This window comes from Cyanistes caeruleus, chromosome Z, assembly GCF_971803275.1.
Source record: "Cyanistes caeruleus chromosome Z, bCyaCae1.hap1.1, whole genome shotgun sequence".
Classification (NCBI taxonomy): Eukaryota; Metazoa; Chordata; class Aves; order Passeriformes; family Paridae; genus Cyanistes; species Cyanistes caeruleus.
The window spans coordinates 69,271,477-69,294,533 of NC_141732.1; the positions used below are offsets into that span (position 1 = coordinate 69,271,477).

Below are 23,057 nucleotides of genomic sequence, written 5' to 3' on the forward strand. Positions count from 1 at the left end.
GAGTATAAGGAAAAAATGCAAACTAGGAAAGCAGCCGGTAGAAAGAAAGCAATTACTGCACTGCTGAAAAAATGCTTTGATAAACTACACATGAGATATTAATCTACCAGTTTACAGACCAATGATCTTTCCAACAAACAGCATTTACTGCTTACAAAACATAAAAGCCAGCTTCTTGAAAATTCATTTGCTTTTAGCATGCCTTTATGCGTTTATATTTCATCAAACATAGTAATTTGAGAGGAACAAGTAAAGAACACTAATGAAAAAACCAGAAGATACAAACAGTAGAAAGACCTTGAAAAAATATACTGCCTTTATTTTGTAAGACCACTTAGAGTAATTTTTCTGCTTTTAGATTCAGATTGATATGCTAAACTGTGTTTTCCTTAGACGTGTAGAGTTAAAGTTGTAAGCTAGAGAGACTCGTTGTACAGATATTTGTAGTGCTGGCTCACTGAAAATTATGTCCTAAGATCAGTATTTGTCTCAATTATTCACCTATTAATTCCATCATATTCATTTCTATTATATGCAAAGCAGAAGAATGACAGTCTTAAATTTTTTGACTAGAAATTAAGAAAACCAGCAGCTCCAAAACTCTATAGACCAAAGTGATTTACTACAGTCTTAAAAAGTACATATAAATATCAGCACCTAAACAAATTTATAGTATAAAATTATGAACCTGCTTAGACTTTTACACATACTTAAAATTTTACTATATTAGTGGCCCCAATGAAGTTGTTTATTGACAGTTTCCTACTGTTGGGTCCCTGTTCCATGTCTCTTTTGCATTTTTAAGCAAAGAACAGAAATTTAGCTCTTGATTCTGAGAGAAACTGAGAGCAAAGGGATCTTCTGTGGGCTCCCCTGTAGTACAATCTATCTTGGCAGGTAAACAGACCCTTTATTTCCAAGACATAGAAGACAAAGTTTCTTTGAATGCAAAAAAAAGCAGACTGGCGAGGAGTATCTCTCACTATTTAAGTGTTTTTGGAGTGACAGGATCCACCATTGACAAACTCCTCCTTCTTGCAACCTTAGAGCTAAAGCGACACACTGTTACTGCACACTGAAATGATCACTACTAAAGGAGATGCCGCCATGACCACCTCCAAACACTCAGGTCTGATGAGTTCAAATTAAATGTGAATGGAATTATGAAACTGTTTTGTTTCCAGTGCCCACAGACAGAAGAACTCCTACATAAATCTCCTTCTTGTACTTTATCTGATGTAGTTGTTTTCCTTTTCTCTGTCATGAAGTTTCAGAGGAGGTACTGAGCCATTCATGTTTTCTCTCAGAAAAAGGTTATAAATACTTGGTTATGAGGCTTATATCAGAAAATAAAAATTCCTTAGAAATTAGTTAAGTTTGGTTTGTGGTTTGGTATGTTCCACAGGAGAAAAATATAACAGCAAATTTCTGCTGTATTTGGAAAAAAAATTTAGTACTAAGTAAAACTTCCAAAGTCGTATAAAACCTCTTTGTATTTAGATTATATGTTTAAGATGAAAACAGGTGTTTTTCTGCTCTACAAAAAAACATGTGTTTTCTGCTTGGATAAGAATTCTGAATTTTTAATTTGCAAGATGGCTGCAATCAAAATTACAGATATAAAAATCCATCCATAAGCAGATTTTACCCTAGGGTGGACTAAAGGAGAAAGCAGGATTCGAAAAGAAAAGCAAATACAAAGGCAGCGGTGCATAAACAACATCCAACAGAAGATTTTGTCTGCTGTACTAGGAAAGCCTGTTGTGCTAGCTTAAAAAAAGTACAGAAGGAGAAAATGGTATCCTTAAACAAAGTGACAAAATTGCTAATCTGACATACTCCAACAACTGAAGCGACTAAGCATACACTGCCATACTTATCAGTGGCAATTCTACTCTAATTTCACTCGCTCCTGTTCGTTATCACCCATAAGTTTACTTGTATATTACAAGAGTAAAAGGACCTTTTCATCTAGGGTATTGAGCTTTTCCCTTCTGTGGAAGGGAATAGGTGGAATAGGAATCAGTTCAAGCCATATAAAGACCCTTCTGTACAACAGGTTCACAGCACTAGGTTTTTATAGCAACTAGTGAGTATGGTGTATTTGATGGATTTTTTAATGATGCCTTTTTTTTGTCCCAAATTGTTGCATTTAGACAAGCCAGAAATACATTTTAGAGTAATTAGTAAGATCTAAAGTAAAGCAAAATCTATAATAATTAGTAAGACTAATCTTGTCTCACGGACAAAAAGGAGTTTTGTCACAATAAGGCATTTCATCGTGATACCTGGTGAAGTAAACAACATGAACATCTACATATTTTAGGACTTGTGTTTCACTTCATAGATCTAGAAGGGTTCGCAGAAATCCTTGATAAATACAATGCTAGCACCAGAGCAGGGAAGCTCTACTGCTTAAACACCTTGACTTAAGATTTTTATTTTCTTTTTTTAATTTTTTTTTTTTAATTTTTCAGGTTACTCTTCAGGTTACAATTATTCAGGTTACTCTAGCCCTATCTCTTAATCATGGAGCTGGAAAATCACAGTGGTATCAGTAGGTAACTACCTATGTAAAGGAAAAGAAGCATATTAATATGAATTCATTCCTGTTTTGAAGAGATGATTAAGCTAAAATACATACCGCATCTGTAACTTCTATCTCATACAGCTTCTGGAAGGTCTCACGATCAAAGAAAAACAGCTTCCCACTGCCACCACCTTTCTTAACAGAGGTGCCTGTGACAAGGACTTTATCATCTGGGCTGAAACAACAATCTGTCCTGTTGAAGAAAACAAAACATCTCACTGGGCAGATAATTAACATATCAAGAACTTAGATATGAATTGTACTCCTTAAAACTATCTTTTTATATTTGTTAGTCCTTTCCAGACAAAGCTTGAAAAAGTCTTTTGTTAGCTGTCATCTATTGCTGTAGCTATCAATTAGGGTTATCTGTTATGACTGTTGTTACAGTTGTGCACAGGATGTGCAGAATTCGCAGAATCTACAAAAATCCTCATCCCAGCCAAATTCTCCTCCACTCAAAAGTCTTGCAAGCTTTCGAATACAAGAAACACACAAAAAAGTACTTTCAAATCTGGCTGTCATCATTAAGGGAAAAAAAATGTATTAACCATGAAATCTGTCTTTGCTGACAATATACTCTTCAGGGATACAAGGTGGTGTGTTTATCCATTGGTCAAAAATATTCTTCTGTTTACTCTCCCTCTGTGTTACAAACTGCAGTTAAGATTGAGTCCATGACTTGTCTTTCTAAGATCTTATTTCAAAATTACAAACTGTCCCTAGGGGATTTGGCTGTATTACAGCTACAGAAATGCAGATCAGACCAATAAAAATACTGAAAACAATACTTAGCACTGTGAGTAAAATAAAGTCAGCACTTCTGACACTGTAACCTGAATTCATATCATGTACCTTCATGTTATGTCTACTTTCTCATTCATCTCTTTTTTTATTAATCATAGACTAAATAAGAATGAGGTTTACATCTATATCTCATTACACACACAAGGGCCTCCTCGTGAAATGTTACTAATCTAATTAGACTTTAGACATATGAGACTGAAATATCACAAAAATAAGATCTTTTAAAGTGATGTGAATCCCTAAAATAGACAAGGATTGTCACTTCACAGTCATCCTTGTGCAGTCCTCTCTGTACAGCTGTGGACCTAGTGACAAGTGAGAACTCCAGCAAAACCCCTTCCCATTCAGCAAAAATACTGCTATTTCTGCTAATTGGAATAAATTAGAATACTTACATTGGAAAGAAGCTGGGCAGTCCATCTGCTGAATTAAGAGGTTTTTTAAATTGTCTAATATCCCATATCTTTAAAGTATCATCTCCTATGAAACAAAAAAGACAAAGGTTATCAATAAAGAATTCACATCACGAACTTACACATGTCAGAAAATTTCACTCTCTAATTCAGAGAGAAGGGTAACAAAATTAAGTAATAGAAGCATCCCAAAATGGGAACAACTTGGATGTTCTTCCTCGTTAAGTGACTATGACAGTGCAAGGCTGAGAAGCTCAATATGCTTCTCTTCAGTGGCTAATCCCTCCTATCAAGAACCACTATCCATAGTGGAATCAGATTCCTCAATCACTGATTTATTTTATGTTTGTAAGAATTAATGCTTTGCTGCTAGGAGCAAATTTAACTTTCAATATATCGAAAGAAATTTAAAATGTTGCCATGAATGATCTAGATGAAAAACTAAACGAGTTTTGTACGTGTGGTTTTTACCTGTCCTGAAAAAGCAGTCAGGAAGAATGGAAAGCACATAAAAGTTTTCCCCCTTCTTTAGCAGGCCATAAACTGCTATCTCAGTATGGAGAAGAGGCCCTCGAATCAGTCAGAAATCCTCAGGGAAAGGGGTGAAGAGAAGCAAGTGAAACCAGACTTGCTATAACAAAACCTTTTCACCACAGTACCTTCAGCCATAAAAGCCAAAATCAAGGTTACAGAAAGAGATTTGTAGCAATTCTCATCTGTGTTTGATAAATACGGTGTGACTGTAGGCCAGTAAAAGTCAGGCTGTTTATCCCTTTTTGAAAAGTTATGACATATTAACAAAGTGAGAACAGGAGTAAAAAAGGAGATTAGTTAGTTATTCTCAGAGACATCTACATCTCCGCTCTGATCATCCTTCTGGAACACATATTTCCAGCATGAGATGAGCTACAGAATTTGAACTTTGAAGTACGTCACTCAAGCACCTAGACACGTCCTAGCATTTGACAGCAGTGCCTCAGCACTTTCAAGGGTAAAAAGAAGGACATTTAAGCAACAATTCTCTTTAAAAATATCCAGAGATTAATTTTAGACAAAAAGTTACAAAATCTTCCTGACCTAAGAGGCAAGATCTGCTTCCTTCCAAAGTACAAATCTTGCAGGGAAGTAATTTGGTTGTCTACAAGTATTTTGTGGATTCATAGCCTTTGAGCACAAGAGCTTGAAGGAGGCCTTGGAAGTAAAATGTTTTTAAAAGAAGTAACAGAAGAAATCAAGGCCAGCAGTGCCCTTTACAGGGAAAGCAGTAATGTGTGGCCTCGTACATCATGTATGTTTATATTAAAGACTAGGATAACTCCTTACTACAAAATATTTTTAAGAAGTGGACAACTTAAATAAATGATGTCTAGAGCAGAGAATATTTCTGTTCATTGGGAAGCTAAAAAATGACAAGAAAGAAAAATGTTGAGCCCCTGTTTTGGGAATATCTGTTTTCTTATTATTTCCCAGTAGACTCCAACCAAAGTACTTCAAAGCATTTACTCTTGTAAAATGAGCCCTCCCGTTGCCCTCCCACCCCACAAGAAATAAAACCCTCTTATCGTCGAGATGTTACATCTAAAGCACCATCACTTTATAAATGTATGCAAAGGACACCACTTGGCCACTTTGCAAATCTCCTGGATAGGAAGAGATCTACGGCTAGCAGCCAAGGCTGTTCTGTTCCTAGTGGAATGAGCCTTGACATGATCTTCAAGCTGTAGTCCTGCCAGGTTTTAGCAGGAGAAATGCAGTCAGACATGTAGCTATAGCTCCTTTGCTAGCAAGAAAATGTAATGGGCTGGTTAAAAAATTTAGAAGATTCTAGTATGACTCAAATTTATGGCTGATTTCAAGTCAACATTGTTTTAAACTGAAATAGTTTAGAAACAGAAGTTTAAGCATTTGGAGAGAGAAAAATGCTAGTAGAATGACATGACTTGCTAATGCTGTGAAACTTTACCAATATTAAGAATTTGCTCCAATTCACTTTTCCTAATTAAAATTATCAGTGTAAAAATGCAAATTGGTTCCTGTGATAGACTGGCATTTACAAAAAAAAAAAAAAGTAAGAAACACCTAAGGAAGTTAAGGCTGCTGGAGGCTGGTGGGAGTTTTTTCTGCTGGCCAATAACTGGCCATTTCTTAGAACTGACAGTAGTTTTGACCATTGAAAAGTGAGATCAACCTGTGACCACCCACCCCCCCCCCCTTTTAAAACCTAAGCTCGGTGATTTCTCTTGCTCCCTGTGTTTCCAGCTGTGAAAGGTAACAACTCCAGCTGGCTCCTGTCCCCTCCCCAGGCCACGAGGCCCAGGCAGGGGCTGGGCTGGGCCTGCCCTCCTTCCCTGGCCGGGGGGATGGAGCCTGAGGGAATTTCCCGGGCCCCAGCCCAGGGCCGGGCTCTCCTGCAGCCTCCGGGGTGGCTGGAGCTTTTCCCAGGGGGGCCTGGTTCTAAGCACTGCTGAGCTGAAATCTGACTCCGTGAATACCTGCGGCTTGAGCCAGATTTTAATCTTTTCACTACCCAGAGGAGACCTGTAGATTTAATGCTTTTCTGAGACAGAGGAGAAGAGAAAGAGTGAAAAACATGTAAAGAGACAACATAAACTATCAAAGCCAGTGAAAAAAAGAATTAAGCCTCAGATGGGAAGAGGATAAGGAGATGGCTTAATAAGCTGAAATATTCTTTTGTTAAAGCTAGGGAGATGGACAATAATGTTCTGAAAAACTCCTTTAATTCATGAAAGAGTATTTTGGGGGGAATAAAGTATTTCAAAGTGTAGATCTGATCAGGGGTAGCTCATTGATGAAGCTGCGCAAATAGTAAAGTAGTTGTGATCCTATGAGATGCTGGACCAGAAACAGAGATGTGAGAGTTGCTGAAGACTTGTAGCCCCGAAGAAGAAAGGAGAAAACTTCTGTTCCCAGAAATGATCACAGAAATAAATGAAGAGAACCTTTGCCTTTGAATAAGTCATCCTTAAAATGACACCCTTTGAATTCATGGCACATGAACACACCTCAAAGTAGTGTGAAATGGGAGGAGAAGACTGACGGCAGAGCTTCCCGGGCGGCTGGCATCAGCAAAATAAAAAACCATGAGAAAACTGTTTTCTTGTAAAAAACTCTCTATAGAATGACAAAAGAGAACTTCTTTTTTTCTCTACAAAGACTGATGAAAAAGCTACTATATAGTTGGGACTACTTTGACCACCAAGTTTTGTCTCTACGTTGTCAATTAGACAAGGGAGTGGTTGGGTGGTGAGGAAAAAGGGTTTCTGGAGGTTTTATTCTGGTTTCTTATTCTTGTAGTTTTGTTAATAAACTTTCTTTATTCCTTTTATGTTTTAAGCCTGTTTTGCCTTTCTCCTAATCTATATCTCATGGCATGAAATGAGCAAGTTTTCTAGTGATTTTTTTAACTAGTGCTTTAAAACCATGATAGTTCCTAAACCTAAACTGCATTTTGAGTTGAAATCACTGTCACTAAGATCACAGAATATTAACTTTCCTCAGCACCAAAGATTTTTTCCAGTAGGATACTTCTGTCAATGCTTAGGAGGCCTCTTTAGCAGAGCTGTAGCAGTAGTGATCTGTTTTTAATTACTTTATACAAGAACAAAAGTAGTTATCCTTAAACAAAAGAATATAAAGAGAAGTTGTGCAATTCAGTATGACTACTCAGAACAGCTTGCTCAGATCATTCAGTATTTTTTCTTGGTAGCACACTTCTCCAAAGCCTGGCAGGATTATTTAAATCTTTTATAGCATTTTTTGTAGCATTTCAAACACTATTTTTTTCCATTTTAATAAGAAGGATACCAATAAACAGGCTCCAGGCTGACACAATCAGGTCAAGACACTGTTAATGCCAATGGTATTGAGCACCGGATTTATCAAGTGCAAACAACCTAACAATTAGGTCCTAGAAAAACAGTCTTTAGAGAGTACAGACAGGCATTTTGCAAATGCCCTTTAGTCAAAATAAGGCCAAAGCACTAATACTATAAAGATTTTATCTGATTTTTTTTCTTTTCTTTTCAGAAGGTAGTTCCTAGGAAGACAAGCACATGAATGCAAACAGGCCCAAAAGAAGCAAAAGTGCTGCCAAGAATTCACAAAGCCTACAGTCAGCAACATTCTAAAAAGAAGGACTCCTGTGTTGAAAGCAAAGCTCGATGACAGAAACTGTTCACAGAGATCAATGAGGGAAGCAAAGAAACATAGGAAATGGGAATTTTAAAAAGTTATAGCTTAGGAAACACATAGCATAATAAGCTTACCCAGAGTATGTTTATCAACTCTGAGCCTTTCTATGAAGGCTTACACTACAGATGTGAGAGACACCTTACAGAACAAGGTAGAGGCTTCTGCATTCTTTACTGGTTCTGCAGGAGGAGCTGCAACAACTACAGAGCAACCTTTGGAGGCATCAAAGGTTGGGACCAAAGCCAAAGACCTCATGAGGGAATTTACAAATTGAAGAATCTCTACCTACATTTGTAGAGAGACACTACTTCTCATCACCTGCATCCATACTAGCCTGATCAAATACTTAATGCATCATCCTCTTTAAACATATGAAATGAACCTATGGCTAGAAGGATGCTAGAAAATTTTCATAAAGCCATGTCAGCTCCAGGTGCTGCAAACAGCTGCCTATGCCTATTAAAACTAGTAAATGTATTTCTGGCATAGTTAGAATGAGCACCAGTGTTCAGCTCCTGAGAAATATTACTTGACAAAAACCCATCTGATTTTTGAAATGCCAGTGTTTGGATTTATTATTCAGAGCAATGTGCTATTACAGTACACAAAACAGTCACTATACATGCTGCTGCATAACCCTTGAGCATACATGTTTCTATCTTTCAAACCCATTTCAAAATGAAGAAAGAAATACAAGTGAAATGGAAAAAAAAAACCCAAACAAAAGACCAACAAAAAATATCAAGAGTCAAGGAAATATTTTTAAATTTTTTACAGTAAGACCCCAAGTCCAATCCTAATTCTTATCTCTCCCCTGCTAAACAAGGAAAATGTTCCTCAAATACTATCCTTCATGGTTTCAAGCATGCAAAAATATCACTTTCTTAAGTTTCTGTCAAGTTACTACCTAATATCCAACAAGAATAGGACTGGAAACTTTCATAAGCAGCTCCTTAGGTTTTCATTTTCCCTTGTGCATGCAGCTGAGCCATGCCTCATCTTCTCATATCCAAAACAGAATCTACATCAGATGCAAGAAAGTCCATCAGGCTTTCAATGAAAGTTCCCATGCCCCAAACAACTATCCTCTCTTTGATCCTCAGCACTTGGCAGGTGTGTTAATCTACAAATGCTGGATCCACATCTGCTTTTGTTGGTACAGATCCAAAGCAATACTTGTTTTAAAGCACTAACCAAACAAGTCAAAATAAGGTATGAATCCTCCTTACTTTCTAGCACACAGAGAGTGCACACAGAGCTCTTTTTTTTCTTTCAATACACTAGACAAAGGTAGCACTTTTATCCACACTGAGTGGCCAAATTTCTGTGCAGTCTTACATTCTGCAATCAATCAATCAACATTTCATACAGCTTAGAGCACAGAGTGGTAGATAAAACCTGAGTAAATGAAAGTCTGTTTAACATGAGACAAAAACTGGAGACAGATGAGGAAGTGCAGGCAGGTAAAAGTGCCACATGCAATAAAAATAAGAAAAGGTAATTTATTTGATCTACATTCATAAATGTGAAACAGAAGAGAATTTGCATAAAAAGAGGTTTTAAGACAGCACCCCTCCCTAAGTATTAAGTCTTGTTTGCTGTGGTGTTTAAAAGCAAACCAAGTTGTTTATTCCAAAATCTCCTGAAATATGTTTGTGTGAATTTTTTTGGGGCAATCACCACTGGCAGACAAACACAGCTTTTTACTTAGTGCAGAATGAAAGGACACACAGTTCACATACTTTCCAAGAAGGAGAAGGCTCACACATAATAGGAGTCTGGTTCTGTAAGGACAAAAAAGCTTGAGAGCTTTTACCTCACCACTTACAACCCATTAATGATGGGTAGAGTGGCAGCAGAACTCTGGATCCAGGACCCTGACAGTTACAAAACAAATCAAGTGCCATTAGTGTCCATATGCCTAAAGCCCTCAAGGGTAAGACTACAAAGTCCTTACTCTGAAAGATGTGTTCTGGGAAACAACATTTGGAATCTTTGAAATGTGGCAAGACACACAAAGAATCAGTAAGGCAGCACCCAATATCAGTTGCATTTCACTGTACACCAGTCAGACACTCTACCCCTTTCAGGGACAGGGCACAGGGAGGACACAAAGAAAATTCAAGCTACTTGGCTAGGAAAACACATCCACTGCTTTATATTTTTTTAACTGTGAATACCTATATTCTGGTATTTTGAGTATGTAATCTCATTCTGTCTATGTACCAAACTGACCAGATGTCTTAAACATATGTTAGGCACAGTATTAACTGACATTAATGAATATTGCCTCTTCCTAGGCCTGTTTATTTGGCCTTGGGGCGATGCTAATGCACACACAGAGCTTCTGGTTACTGCTATTTTCTATCCAGACAGCTTGGCTTGTACACTTGCACCTGCCTGCAAAATATTGGGCAGACAAACCTCTGCATGAAAAGTTGTCTTCAAAAGACACCATCCTATGGCAACAATGAAATGAACGAGTCCTCAAATACATCTTTGCCATCTCAAGTCTTGTTCTATCATCTAAGACTCATGTATAGAAGTTTTATCTGAAGCTTACAACACAAGCCTTTTTTCCCAGTCCTGTGACCATTCCAAAATCTTTTGCCATTCAAGTGTATCGTGGAAAGTAAATTCCAGTCACCAACTTTTGATGTTTTTAATACAGATTAGATAAAAATTCCAATTAAGACAGAAAATTACATTGCCTAAGAAAATTGTATGAAGAATTAATACCTCCAGAACAGAGATAGTGTTACTGAGAGGCACTAATCTTCCATGGAAGAACTAAGCAACAAAACTGGACTTGTTCTATTTTTAATTAAGCTGATGATTTTTTTCAGTGTATTACTACGGCTAGATAAAAACAAATATCAGAAACTGTGTAATATAATCAGGAAAGTTATCTTAAAATATTTCTTAACTGCTGTAAAATGCTCTTTCAGGAACATAGTATTGCATGGTGTATTAAATAAAAGTAGTAAATTGTGAAACTCTTTAATAACTAGTATCTGATTTTACTACCTTATCTCCACCACAAACAATTACATCTAAGAATTATGTGATCGGTTTGTTTAATGAACCATTTGATTTCATTAGAACCATCTTACATTCAACATGTCATAGGGTTCTTTCAATCACCTACCTCCTCGGCTGGCAAGGACAGTGCCATCATAGGAAAATGTCAAACATGAAGTGTCAGTCCCTGAAGCATGGGCTTGCCTGCAGTGGAACTTTGTATGTACCTGTTTGCCAAACAAACAAAACATTACAAAATAAATTACAATTACAAATCAAATTACAAATTAAAGAAATGGGACAAACATTACCCCATAGCATGTGCTCTGCTGCTATTCCTTTTTCTAAACAGAAACCCCTGCATTTTTAGGAGGTACACTAGCTAAGTATTTCCAACAGACTTTTAAAAATACTATATTTGTTTCAGAATATGCTTTCATAACAAGAGCTTGAATGCAAGACTTGAATTCATAGGTTTAATTATACAGTACAGATTTACATCAGCGCATCAGTGCTCTTGGAAAACTCCCACCAGCGCTGAACAAAGGTAGTTATGCCTGGTTAAGATAAAAATACATTCCAAGACAATTTTCAACACTCTCCTAAGCAGGCTTTTAGTTTCTAAAACTACCAAAATACAATATACATACTTTGGAAAGGACTGAAAAGGACTGGAAGAATTTACTTTTGCCAAATTTAATCCCTGACAGAATTAATAGAACAAAGTTCAGGTATTTTGAGGTTGTGTTGCATTTAGGTACAATAAAATTCAAGTATGGGAATGATGTATGTTTTATTTTAATTATTTCTATTTTGCTGATAATCCTAAAGAAAGGTTGAAATCACCTTCAAGTTCACATTTTGTTCTTCTGTGGAGATGACTTCTTATTTATTAAGTCATTAAAAAGTAAAATATCTAAAAATTGTACTAATAAGGAAGGAACCTCAAATTAAATTTTAATGGTCTTGTCAAACCAAGCTGTCCCACTTCCCAATCAAAACCAGCTAAGATTCCAAGACAGGAAGTGGATACACAGGAAAAGAAAAAGGGAGAATATAGAAACAGAGACAAAGGAATTTGAGACAGGTGGATTCCTTTTTTAATACCTAGATAACTATGCGTCTCATTTGCCCTCTTTACATAAAAGAAAGCTAATTCATATAGTTGTAAAATTCATCATTCAAGACTTAAAGGTTTGCAGTGCAACTGTATCTCATCTTTCCCTCTGTAAAATGAGGATTAAAACACAGAGGAGAAGATGGCAGATTAGTGACTTTGAAATCCTTTATTTATGGTAGTGATGAGCAAAACAAAAATCATGCATATCTTTTTTGGGGGGGACAGAGGGGGTGTTGAACAACACGCAGCAAAATCAGACCTAGAATCCCATCCTGAACAGTAAGAGAACAAACAATGACCTGCTGCTCAGTGATTTCTATCCAAACTATGTATTAAAAGAGATGCAATTCTAAAGAATAAAAAAGGAGAATTTGCTTATGAAATGCAATCACACTAACTGATTTAATCTTGCACAGGAATCCTCAGTTCATTTATCTTCTTATTTTTGATTATACACCTTACCAAAGCTCATTTAATGGGCTATTTTGGAAGTAAGAGACACGAATTAGTAAAGTAATTAATGTTGTTTATTCTTAAGAATAGTTGTTCTAAATTTGGTTCAAAAGCTAGAAAATCCTTGTGTGATGACATTAATAATTATTGCAAGCTTATTTTAATGTGCAGATTTAGTCAGTCATTGAGAGGAGTCATGTGAGGCATTCCCTCCACAAATGACTCTTACAAAGGGGGACTTCAAATACCAACAACATACTTCTTACAGTATTTGAGCAACAAATGCAATGGCCTACACTTGGCCATACTAACTGTTTTGAAATTAATGTCACTTCCATCCAATTATGCATACCCTGTAGTCTAAGACCAGACTGCAGTTTATAACTGTTTGTCTTTGGTGGCAGTGTTTATTAATACTAAAAAAAACGTATTTTGTGCATCCAATTGCATAAATTTTTCCAAGTATGTAGGAACATGTAAGGAGCAAAATGTGAATTGGCTATCTGAAAATAAATTTTCTGTAGTATTTGTTAAATATTAACAAGCAATTAAAATGATGTATTTTTTGTCTAAGAAATACCATGGACACTTTCAAAAAACATCATAAATGGTTAATATTCGCATTTTAAAAATGTCAGAAAGATTACATTACAATATTTAATTAATTCAAAGAAATTTGAAAAAACTTCATTTGGGCTCTACAACATTCCCATTACTCCAGGCAATGTCACATTGACATACATATATTAAAATACTGTTTTTTTCACTCTGCTGCCCAACTCAACGTTGGGTATGGGGTTTTTTCCTTTCATTTCACCCTCAATCTGAAATCCTTTCCTCTTATTTTGTGTTGGATTCAAATTAAAACCCAGAAAGAGATCTGGGGTCCAACAGATGCCTTTTCTTTTATGTTTTACAATTAAAAACCCTAAACATCTATAGATAGATAGCAAATCACATAAAAGTTCAGAATTTGTGTTATTTTCCTACGGTCAAAGATACTGATTTTATTTAGCATTTATTTGTGAATCCATTAATAATACCTAAATCATATCTTTCAGGAATTAACTCATCTTAAATTGGCCCCAAGCTGTGTCAGGAGAGGTTTATATGGTATATTAGGAAAAATCTCTTTGCGTAAAGAACAGTGGAGCATTGGAACAGGCTTCCTAGGAAGTGGTTGAGTCACCATGCCTGGATGTATTTCATAGACGTGCCAATATGGTGCTTGGGGACATGGTTTAGAGGTAGGCTCAGCAGAGTTAAGGTAGTATATAAGCTTATAAGCAGTGGGACTCAATGCTCTTAAGGGTCTTTTCCAACTGCAGTGACTTTTTGATTTCACATCATGTACTATGGAACCTTTTCAGTGAAGTACCTACACTCTGACCAGTCTGCCCTTTTTTCAACTGTCTCACTGAGGAATGAAAACAGCAACATATAGATGTCAAAGACAGACACCATTTGCCTCTTAATGACAAAAATGAAAACAAAACAATAAATTTGGTCCAGCTCTATCCAGCTTCAATGCTTTAGGATTTCATGTAAAACTAGGCTTGACTGAAAGGGATAATAAGATTGCATCAGCAATTCTACTTGTCTTTAGAAATAAATTTGCTCAGTTTACCAGTAAAAAGATTGTTTTCCTAACTTTGAGCTCTGCAAGCTTGCCCTCCATATATTATTCTGCAAAGGAATATAACCCTGAATTGTAATACTAAATCAAATATTCTAAAATGATTGAAGGTTGAAAAGAAGTTTTTACATTTACTGGCAAACATTCATTCCAGTTTTCAAAGAAAATAATGTTTTTGGCCTCTGACCTCTTAATATTTCTAACAGACATCTAATCTTGCCAACAAATCATTAGCAAAAAAAAATGTTATCACAACGTTTCTAGCTGGAAAGACATGAAAAAACAGAACCAGTGTACGCAATTCAAAAATTTGATTCAAGAAGAGAAAGGGAGAGCGTTGAAACATAAGATAAAGATGTCAAGATAATTAGGGCAAAGTGTATCTACGTATCTCCTTCATTACCCTTCTCCTTTTGTTGCAGAGGTGCCTGCTATTACGAAGTAATAGTCATGTGCCACACAAAATTTGACAAGTTCATCAGTCCTTAACATTTTTTAAAGGTTTAATTACTTCAGCAAATTCTGCAGTAAACCACTAGCTTCTGCAACTTCTTTAAAGGTTTTCTAACAAATAACTCCAGCAATGTAAGCACTTTCCTCCTAACTTTGTATTAGCACGTATGTTTTTGTTAAGCAATTACAGCTGACTGTACTTGTGTGCAAAATGAGATGACAGGCATAAAACATGAAGCACATGTGAGAAAGGACATAGTTGCATGTATCAAAAAAACCAAAAAATAACAGATAAATGTTAGGGTTTGCAATATTGCTACAGTCCTCAGAGAGAATGAGAGCCAGAAGAGAAAAGGAAACACGAGAATGGATTGGGAAGGAGTTGGGGTACAAGCAAAGGTACATGACTGAAGGAGCATCAGCAATGAGTATCCCTTGTACAGAAACCTGTATGGACTCAGGAGCACCCATACAGGAAGTGAAGACGACAGTGCCCACACAAACAGTTTATCACAAAAGAGTGATGTACAGAGCCACATGGCTACAGCTCTGCATCCCACAACTGATCTCCTGCTCCAAAACACTCAATTAAACTTTTTCTAGCAAAAAGACAGACGTACTCAGTTTGTTCACCTCACAAATCCAAACCACATCCATGAGAAAAATAACAATATGTTTAATGGATGGAATTTTTAAACTTTCCGCATTGTTTCTGGGATACACAGAATATTTCACAGTAAGCTGGCACTTTCCCAATTTCATAATGCTTCTCACATTCTGTGCCCCCACTTTTCTTTTAAAGAAACATTGAATGTCCTAGTCAAGACATTCTTCTACCTTCTTATTCCTAACAGCTTCTAGATTTTTATTTTTTTTAAAGCAAAGGCAGTAAATTAGGGCAGGCCTCGGGGAAAGTGAGACCTACAAAGATGCCTATATCAATCCTTCTCTGTTTTACAGATGTATAGCAAAATACTACTTATTTATTAGTGTGAACACAACCATACAACCACAATTGAAATTTATGCTGGTTTCAAACATTAGACAAGAAGGGCAGAACTAGTTCAGCAGAGCTGTTTGATAAGCAGGTCCCAAGCCCTGTACAGCTACTTGAGTTTTTAAGTGGGTCTTTTCACCTAAGATACTTATAGCAAAACAAAACAGCTCACACTGACAATATCAAACTGCAAAAATTGTAATTTTTTACAAATGTTAAAGCTTTCCAAGATGACATATTATCATCAGACAGGCTAAGGTCACATGAGATACAAAGCTGCAAGAAGAATACAAACAAACCAGAAATCTCCTTTTTAGTCACAACTGACCAAAGCTGTCTGGGTCTTTGTTGAAAGTGATCCCATCAGAGACAGACAGGTTCCCAAGGCATGAGTTACACTCTCCAAATGTCTAGTTACCCATCCCCCCTTCAGCCACCTCTATGGAAGGCAGCATAACTCTTTTCTTCTCAATTATAATCCACAAAAGGAATTTAAGTGTACTTTCTGGGTTTAGTGCATCAATTAAAAATTGTCAGGTTTACATATGTCAGCTGAATTCAGGAATTTCTCAATATTTCCCAGACCAGGCAGTTGCAGGCTATATCAGATGCTTTCCTTAAGTCTCTGTAAACATGATCCCCAGGCTTTCAATTTATGTGACAGCTCTTCAATACCACTTCCCGTGATGTAGAAATGGATGCTGTTTCAGTAATGAGCACACTGATGCAAAACAAGATTAACTTGTGAAATCTGAGGTTTTACTGTTTACATGATTACACTCCTACATGATTTCCTCTTCTCTGTGACTTTCTAACTCAGTGACATCTACACATATAATTAGCAGACCTGAAATACTCTTTTTCTCTCAATCCTAATTAATCAATTATGAATACAGTAGTCTAACCTTACTTGCCATAACCAGGGCATCTGACTGACAATTGTATTTAACTGTACTGTAAATAAGATTATTTCACTATATTCTCATCTGTTGCAAATAAGGCCTTTTTTCTGGGTGACAAGTATTCACGATTTCTTTATCTCTCACACTCAGCAGTGGTTCAACACCCTTCAGTAGTCTCTCACATGTATTTCATTGAGAAGCTTACTTAGTTATTTGCATTTACTGAACCCATGAAAGATTTGGCTTTTTTTTTTTTTTTTTTTCCCAAATATTCTGTAGTTTTTCCTGAGCAGCTACATTGCAATGAAAAACCTACATAACCAGGAGGGAAAAAAAAAATAAAAATAAAAAAAAATAAGGTGTACAAATATTTTTAAATTTATGGAATCTTCAATGAATCATCCATTATATTATGCAATTCTGAATGAAAATGAAAACACAAATATGAAATACTTAGTCAGAAAATGCTTGGAAGGTATGGAAAAGAGTAGTCTAAAAAGTAAAGTCATACAGTGATGTAGCCAGTCAAGGTGAAAAATTATTTAGTGTTTTCTTAATTGCAATTGATACAAAAAACTTGATTTCTATTTAAAAAAAAAAATTAAAACATTTATGCAGAAGGCAGTGAGGAAAGCCACCTGATATATTTGACCATGTATGAGTTTAGGCAAAACAAGAAAGCAAGCAGGCTGGCCTGTCCTAGAGAGATACCTCTGATCCATTGTAAAGTGATAAAAAAGTCCTTCCTACCTGCCCATGCTTCCTTCACCAGGAAGAACATTCAATTTCTAAGAATACTGCTGACCACTAAAACAATTTCTTTTTGTTTAAGCTTATTCATCAAGAAATATTTCAGGAACCCATTTTAGAAAGATGGCTTCTTAACAGCATTGCTAAATATTTGCCTAAAGGTTTGAAAATGAAACCCAGCTGAATGTTTGGCTGCACAGTCAAATTTTGCATTTGAGAAAATAACCTATCTTGGCCACAAAAATGATAAATATTACTAATAAAAATAGCTTTTGGAAATTATTCAGTTGGCTTATTTTGGGGATTTTTTACACTGTGTAAGAAAAACACACAAGGGTGTAAAAGAAACTTTCTTCTGTACCTTTTCATAACTTATCTAACCCATCTCATCCAAGAAAATTTTCCTTTTTTCCTCCTTCATACTATCATAAATATGACTTTTTTAAATAAAAAAAAAAAAAAACAAAAACACTACTCTTTTGGCCTCTCTTGAAATTAAATTAATCAGTCTTAGACTTGCCCAGCTGTTGAAGGCTTCTTTGCTTTCCAGAAAACAATCAAGTGTGATCAATGTTATTCTGTAAAAATCTTATTAAAGATTCAGCTAAGATACACTAGAACTCCACTGAAAATCCACAGATTTCTTCAAACTCATCTATGCCAACACTGCATGTTTCATATCATTTAAAAGTAGCTTTTGGCCTTCTGGCAATAAAGAGAAATATAAGCAGAAAAGAAATTATGAAGAAGCTACTAAGTTGTCATCAAATGCAACTATGACAGACTTATTCTCAGCTTATTCCCAAATATTCAATATAATTTCTCATACTATTTCAGTGTCCCCAAAGCTTAAACCACTTCTGTAGTCTAATAGAGGAACAGTGTAAATAGTGAGAAGTATGACCAAAAATACACAAAAATCTACATGAAGTTAACATTTCTGGTTCAGTACTCCCTTGAGCCAAAAAGGTGTAATTTGCAGTGAGTTATCAAAGTTGGTTTAATAGAACTATTTGCTTGCTAGAAATAGTAGCTAGCACATGTATATTCTAAGAGGATGGGTGTATTTCTCTAAGAGATTAAAGCATTTTCACTAAACTTCTTGTAACATAGCAAGCTATTCTTTCTTCCATATGATTTTTTTTCCTGATAAAAATGCACTGTAAACCATCATGTCATAATATCTATGCATGTTATTTAAAAATACATAATTTTTAAAAACTATGGCTTTGGTTTTATTCATTCAGATGGAACAACAAAGATGGAAGAACACCTCAGTCAAAGGGTAAGTGGTATTTTTTCTCATGTACATCAGCAATAAAATGAGCATTCTCAAGTAAACTTCATTTTCTTTTCAAGCAGTATTCTTATCACAATTCCATGGTTCCTTCTTTGATGTTGCTTTTTTCTCACAATAATTTTATATATTTGGCTGGCTAAAGAAGCAAACAAATAAACCCCCCCCCACACTTGCAAGCAAAAAAACTGGCAAAGCAGGAAAAAAATTTCAAAAATTGTTTTGAGTGGTTTACACTAACAGAACAATGTTCCAGGTTAGCTTTCAGAGCAGCAATGAAGCACCTAAGCATTAGATACAGTGAAAAAGCTTGTAATACCTTTTAAAGGTGCTTGCTATTCTATAATGCAATTTCTGATTAAATTTCAAACATGGATCACTTTTAAAATTAGCTTTCTTTTTTAACAGACATTGAAATATTTTGTTATTTTAAGTATGAGAGAAAAGACTACTTTTTTCTTTGCAATTAAAATCCTTGACTCAATTAATCCCTTCTGTCTCATGTAATGTAAATAATAAGATGAATAATAAGATGTTTATTAAAGGTATGGAAATATGAAGATGTCCAAATTGATATCTAAGAGTCCTTCAAACAGTCTGCAGTATTTCCATGAAAATCTGTCTCTGTGAATTGAGAACTGTTATAGAATTTTTCATTCTGTAAGTAGCCTTCTTCTCTACCATTAATGCTTGCTATTTGCTTCAAACCCTTCTTTCTTATTCTTTTTCTATTTCCATGATGTAGTACTTCTTTCCACTGCAATTCTCTTTGACCACTAGCATCCCAAGAATTCTCTTCCATCCAAAAAAAAGATTCCTTTTTTTCTCATATATTTTCTCATTCTAGCCTCCTAGTTTCACTTCAGCACAATATTTCACATCTACAACCAGCAACTTTGTATGTCTTCTCCACCAGCAATGGGACAGGGAAATACAAATTTCACAAGCACCAATTCATGTATCTCAAAACCTTATTTACATTACCCACTTTTCCCCAAATAGCTTTATGTTCCCCCCTTTCTCTCTCTCTTGCCTTTTCCTCCAGTACTGCCTTCTCCTCCACCCTCACTCCTTACCAATTCCACTATATTCCATTTGAGAATGCTACTTAAATTCCCTCCTGAGTCTCAGGATTATCCGTGACAAATTCAACATGGGATCCTACCCCACCCTTACTGTCATCAACTTTGGGGAAAAAGTGTCTATTTTCTGTCCCACTTCTTCACTGTTTTATGAAGTCCAGTATCTCCTGCATGCCATCTACATGTTGGCTCCCTTGTCCACTATTCTCTCTGGTACATGATTACCATTCAGTTTCCCTGGATGTTCACTGCTACTCAGTCCCCTTGGTCACTGAATGTCTCACTCTACAGTTTTACAGACCTTATTCACAACCATGACTCCCCATATTTTCACACCATTAATCTGCCTTCCAAAAAAGGGTACATCATTGTGTCTCTGCTGAATATCTCAGTTCACCTTGACATCTCTCTGTGAATGTTTAGCTGGCAACACAAATTCAACACGATGAAAGCTCTTCCTGATTTTCTTACATGGATACCGTATCTTCTCAATTTCCCTGGAAGATCTTACCTCCTATAACCATTCATCATAAGAAAAATGTTGTTATATGCATCCCAATGTGTCATCTCTTTTCTGTCACACATCGTAAAACATACTGTAATAAATCCATACAATAACCACTGCCAGTACCATTACTTTAATGTGTTTCCCCTCTTTGTTTGATAATGGTTCTTTACTTTAAGGGGTCCACTCTTGCCTCATTTTCATTTTTTTAACAGCTGTTTTTCACCAATGAATTGAATACACAGTCTTTCAATTACAGCAATTACAGATCATTCATTTAATCTGCAAGCACATCTGTGTTTTTCTCATAAAAAAAACCCAAAAAACAAACCAAAACCAAACCAAAGAAAACCACCACTCCATTTCCTGCAACACATTTGGACATACAGTAAGTTATAAGGTAAAAAATTACTTAAAAAAACAAAAGGGAGGTGGGAGACTAATAGTAACCGAGTTTGCATATTGCCTTGTTTTCATTTCCAAGTGTAAACCTCGTACCAGCTTGACACTGGAGGATTCATTTTCTGTATAGCCACCTTTGGTTAGGAAGGAAGTCAGAACTGAAGTTTGTTTTACACGTGCAGACAGACAGCATCACACATTACTGCAGCCCTACCTTGCCCTCCCACCTTAATGCAACAGCCAAGAAACCACACTGACCTGTCTGGAATACAGAAAACATTCCTACACCTCTGCCAACTCCTACCCAGTTTGGCAATACAACTCAACACATCAAGTATTGAAATCAAGCAGGCATTTTCACATTTGTGACAAGCAACAAGCCAATCCTGCAATGCAGTGCTTTCTGTTGACTGCAACAGGTGTCCCTACTTCTGAAAAATCACTCAGGCTCTTGAAGGCAGTCTTGAATACATGCTAGTACTCCTGTCACAAGGGTAAGGACTTGTCCTACCTGTCCTTGTTCTGCTCTTGTGAGCCCTGGTGAAACAGAGTCTAAATGTCTGCACAGTGAATTCTGATGGCCTCAACAGGATGAAGTTTGTTTACAGATCTTGGACTCTCCAGGTGAGACCACAGAACTGCATAATGGTGAGGACAAAAAGCAAGCTAGTGAACCAGGATGACATTTATGTTCTCACAGCAGGGAACACATTGATCACAGCAGCTACATTCTTGAGGAGCTCCTAGTATTTGTAAAAACACAGAATCCATGGTTATCCAATGACTTAAGAGTTTTTAGAGAAAATATCTCTTTGTATATGAATTTGCATGGTACTTTATAATTTGGCCATCCTATCCCAACCTTTACAAAATGCACTAAATATAAAATAAAATGTAGTGGTGATTATGGGTGACTTCTTTGAGCACAAAACAGTCACAAGCCAAATCTCAAAGTGGCACATGCACACAGCGCAAGAAATAGTAACCACAAAGGAATTTTTTTTAAAACTCCACATACTGCTTAATCTAAATGAAAATTACACATGTTGAAATATCTAAGAATACATTATTTAAATTACTGCTTAAAATGATTATACACATTCAGAAAGTCTATTGAACTAGAATGTCATTATAAGTCTCTGGACATACTTAGACACATTGTATATGTATTTAAGCATAATGCATGAAACACATAGGTAGTTATCCAACTCCAAGTCTAGTTCTCTATCTCATGAGAAATTTAGAACTTGGTTTAAGGAAAGCAGCTGTTTCATAGATGTATCTGATTTCAGTCTGTGTAGTATCATTGCAGTCATACATTAAATAAAACACAGCTGGACAATGCTTCACCTATTTCACCACCCTCTCTGCTAACTGTTTAGCACTAACATCTGTTGAAAACAAACTTTAGGAAATAGGGAGATCATGAAGAAAACCCCTTTATTTTAAAATATTTTGCACTGGAAGTAGTTTTGCTTACTTATGAAGAAAGCCTCACATATATTCAATCAGGTTTTAATTACAAGATTATACCAAAAGTTGCAAGAAACTTGAAGCTGTCACTGAAGCTGTCTTACAAAATAATGTCTTACAGAATATAATTACAAATATTTTTAATTCCATATGATTGGTTTAGTTCTGTACCTGCTGCCAAGATATGTTTTAGCTGTGCAGATTATCTTCTCATTGTTAATTGTGGATAAAAAAATAACTTGTTTGGCTTATAATCTTACTATAAATTCTCTAAAAATGCCATTCAAATATTTTCAATTAAAGTTAAGAAGAACTTTGAAATTACATTCTTTAGGAATTGGTCTAGTATATTATGGCCAATTATTTAAACTGTTATCTCCACAGAAATGCACCTTTTAATGATATAACTATGAATCAATTGTTCTTTCTGTAGAGAAAAGATGGTTCTTTATCAAACTTCCTGAGTTAAATGGATGTAACCTAATGTTACATACAAAAGCTATGCCTCAGTATAACTTATCTCCTGCAAACCTGTATGCTCCATGGCTCAGAAGCCACTTCCCACCTCTTATGGCTGTAATTCATTTGTTCAAGCTGTAACAGTTTTCCTTTTGTTAAATATTTTAAAATGTGGGAGTCTTTGGCTTCTCTAATAAAGCAAACTTAATGACCGAGAGTTGCACAGAAATGCACTTTTCATTGCTTTTAGGAAATTCACAGTATAATCCTGCTGTTCATCTCCTCACAAGCTTCAAGAAATAGTGACCTACTATGAAAAACAGTGAGATACATTTGGAGGCAAAACTAACTTCCTAATATGCACATCAAGCACAACAGTCATAATTTACAAACCCTATCAGACCCTAGACCACTGAAGTTTTCATCTTGCTTGAGCAATGCATATACTACAGTAACTGAAAGCCATTTCTCTGATAAGCCAAACTACT

General features: G+C 35.9%; 1 protein-coding gene across 2 annotated transcripts in view; it reads right to left on the reverse strand.

Moving 5' to 3' along the window:
* Positions 1–23,057, reverse strand: part of WDR70 (WD repeat domain 70) — a 145,727-nt gene that overhangs the window by 25,521 nt on the left and 97,149 nt on the right. For both annotated transcript variants that reach the window (XM_086867640.1, XM_086867639.1), the window contains exons 11-13: positions 11,168–11,267; positions 3,790–3,874; positions 2,645–2,783 (exon numbers count right to left, since the gene is read on the reverse strand). In XM_086867640.1, coding sequence (XP_086723766.1) covers positions 2,645–2,783; positions 3,790–3,874; positions 11,168–11,267 — 324 coding nt within the window. The remainder of the gene's footprint in view (positions 1–2,644; positions 2,784–3,789; positions 3,875–11,167; positions 11,268–23,057) is intronic.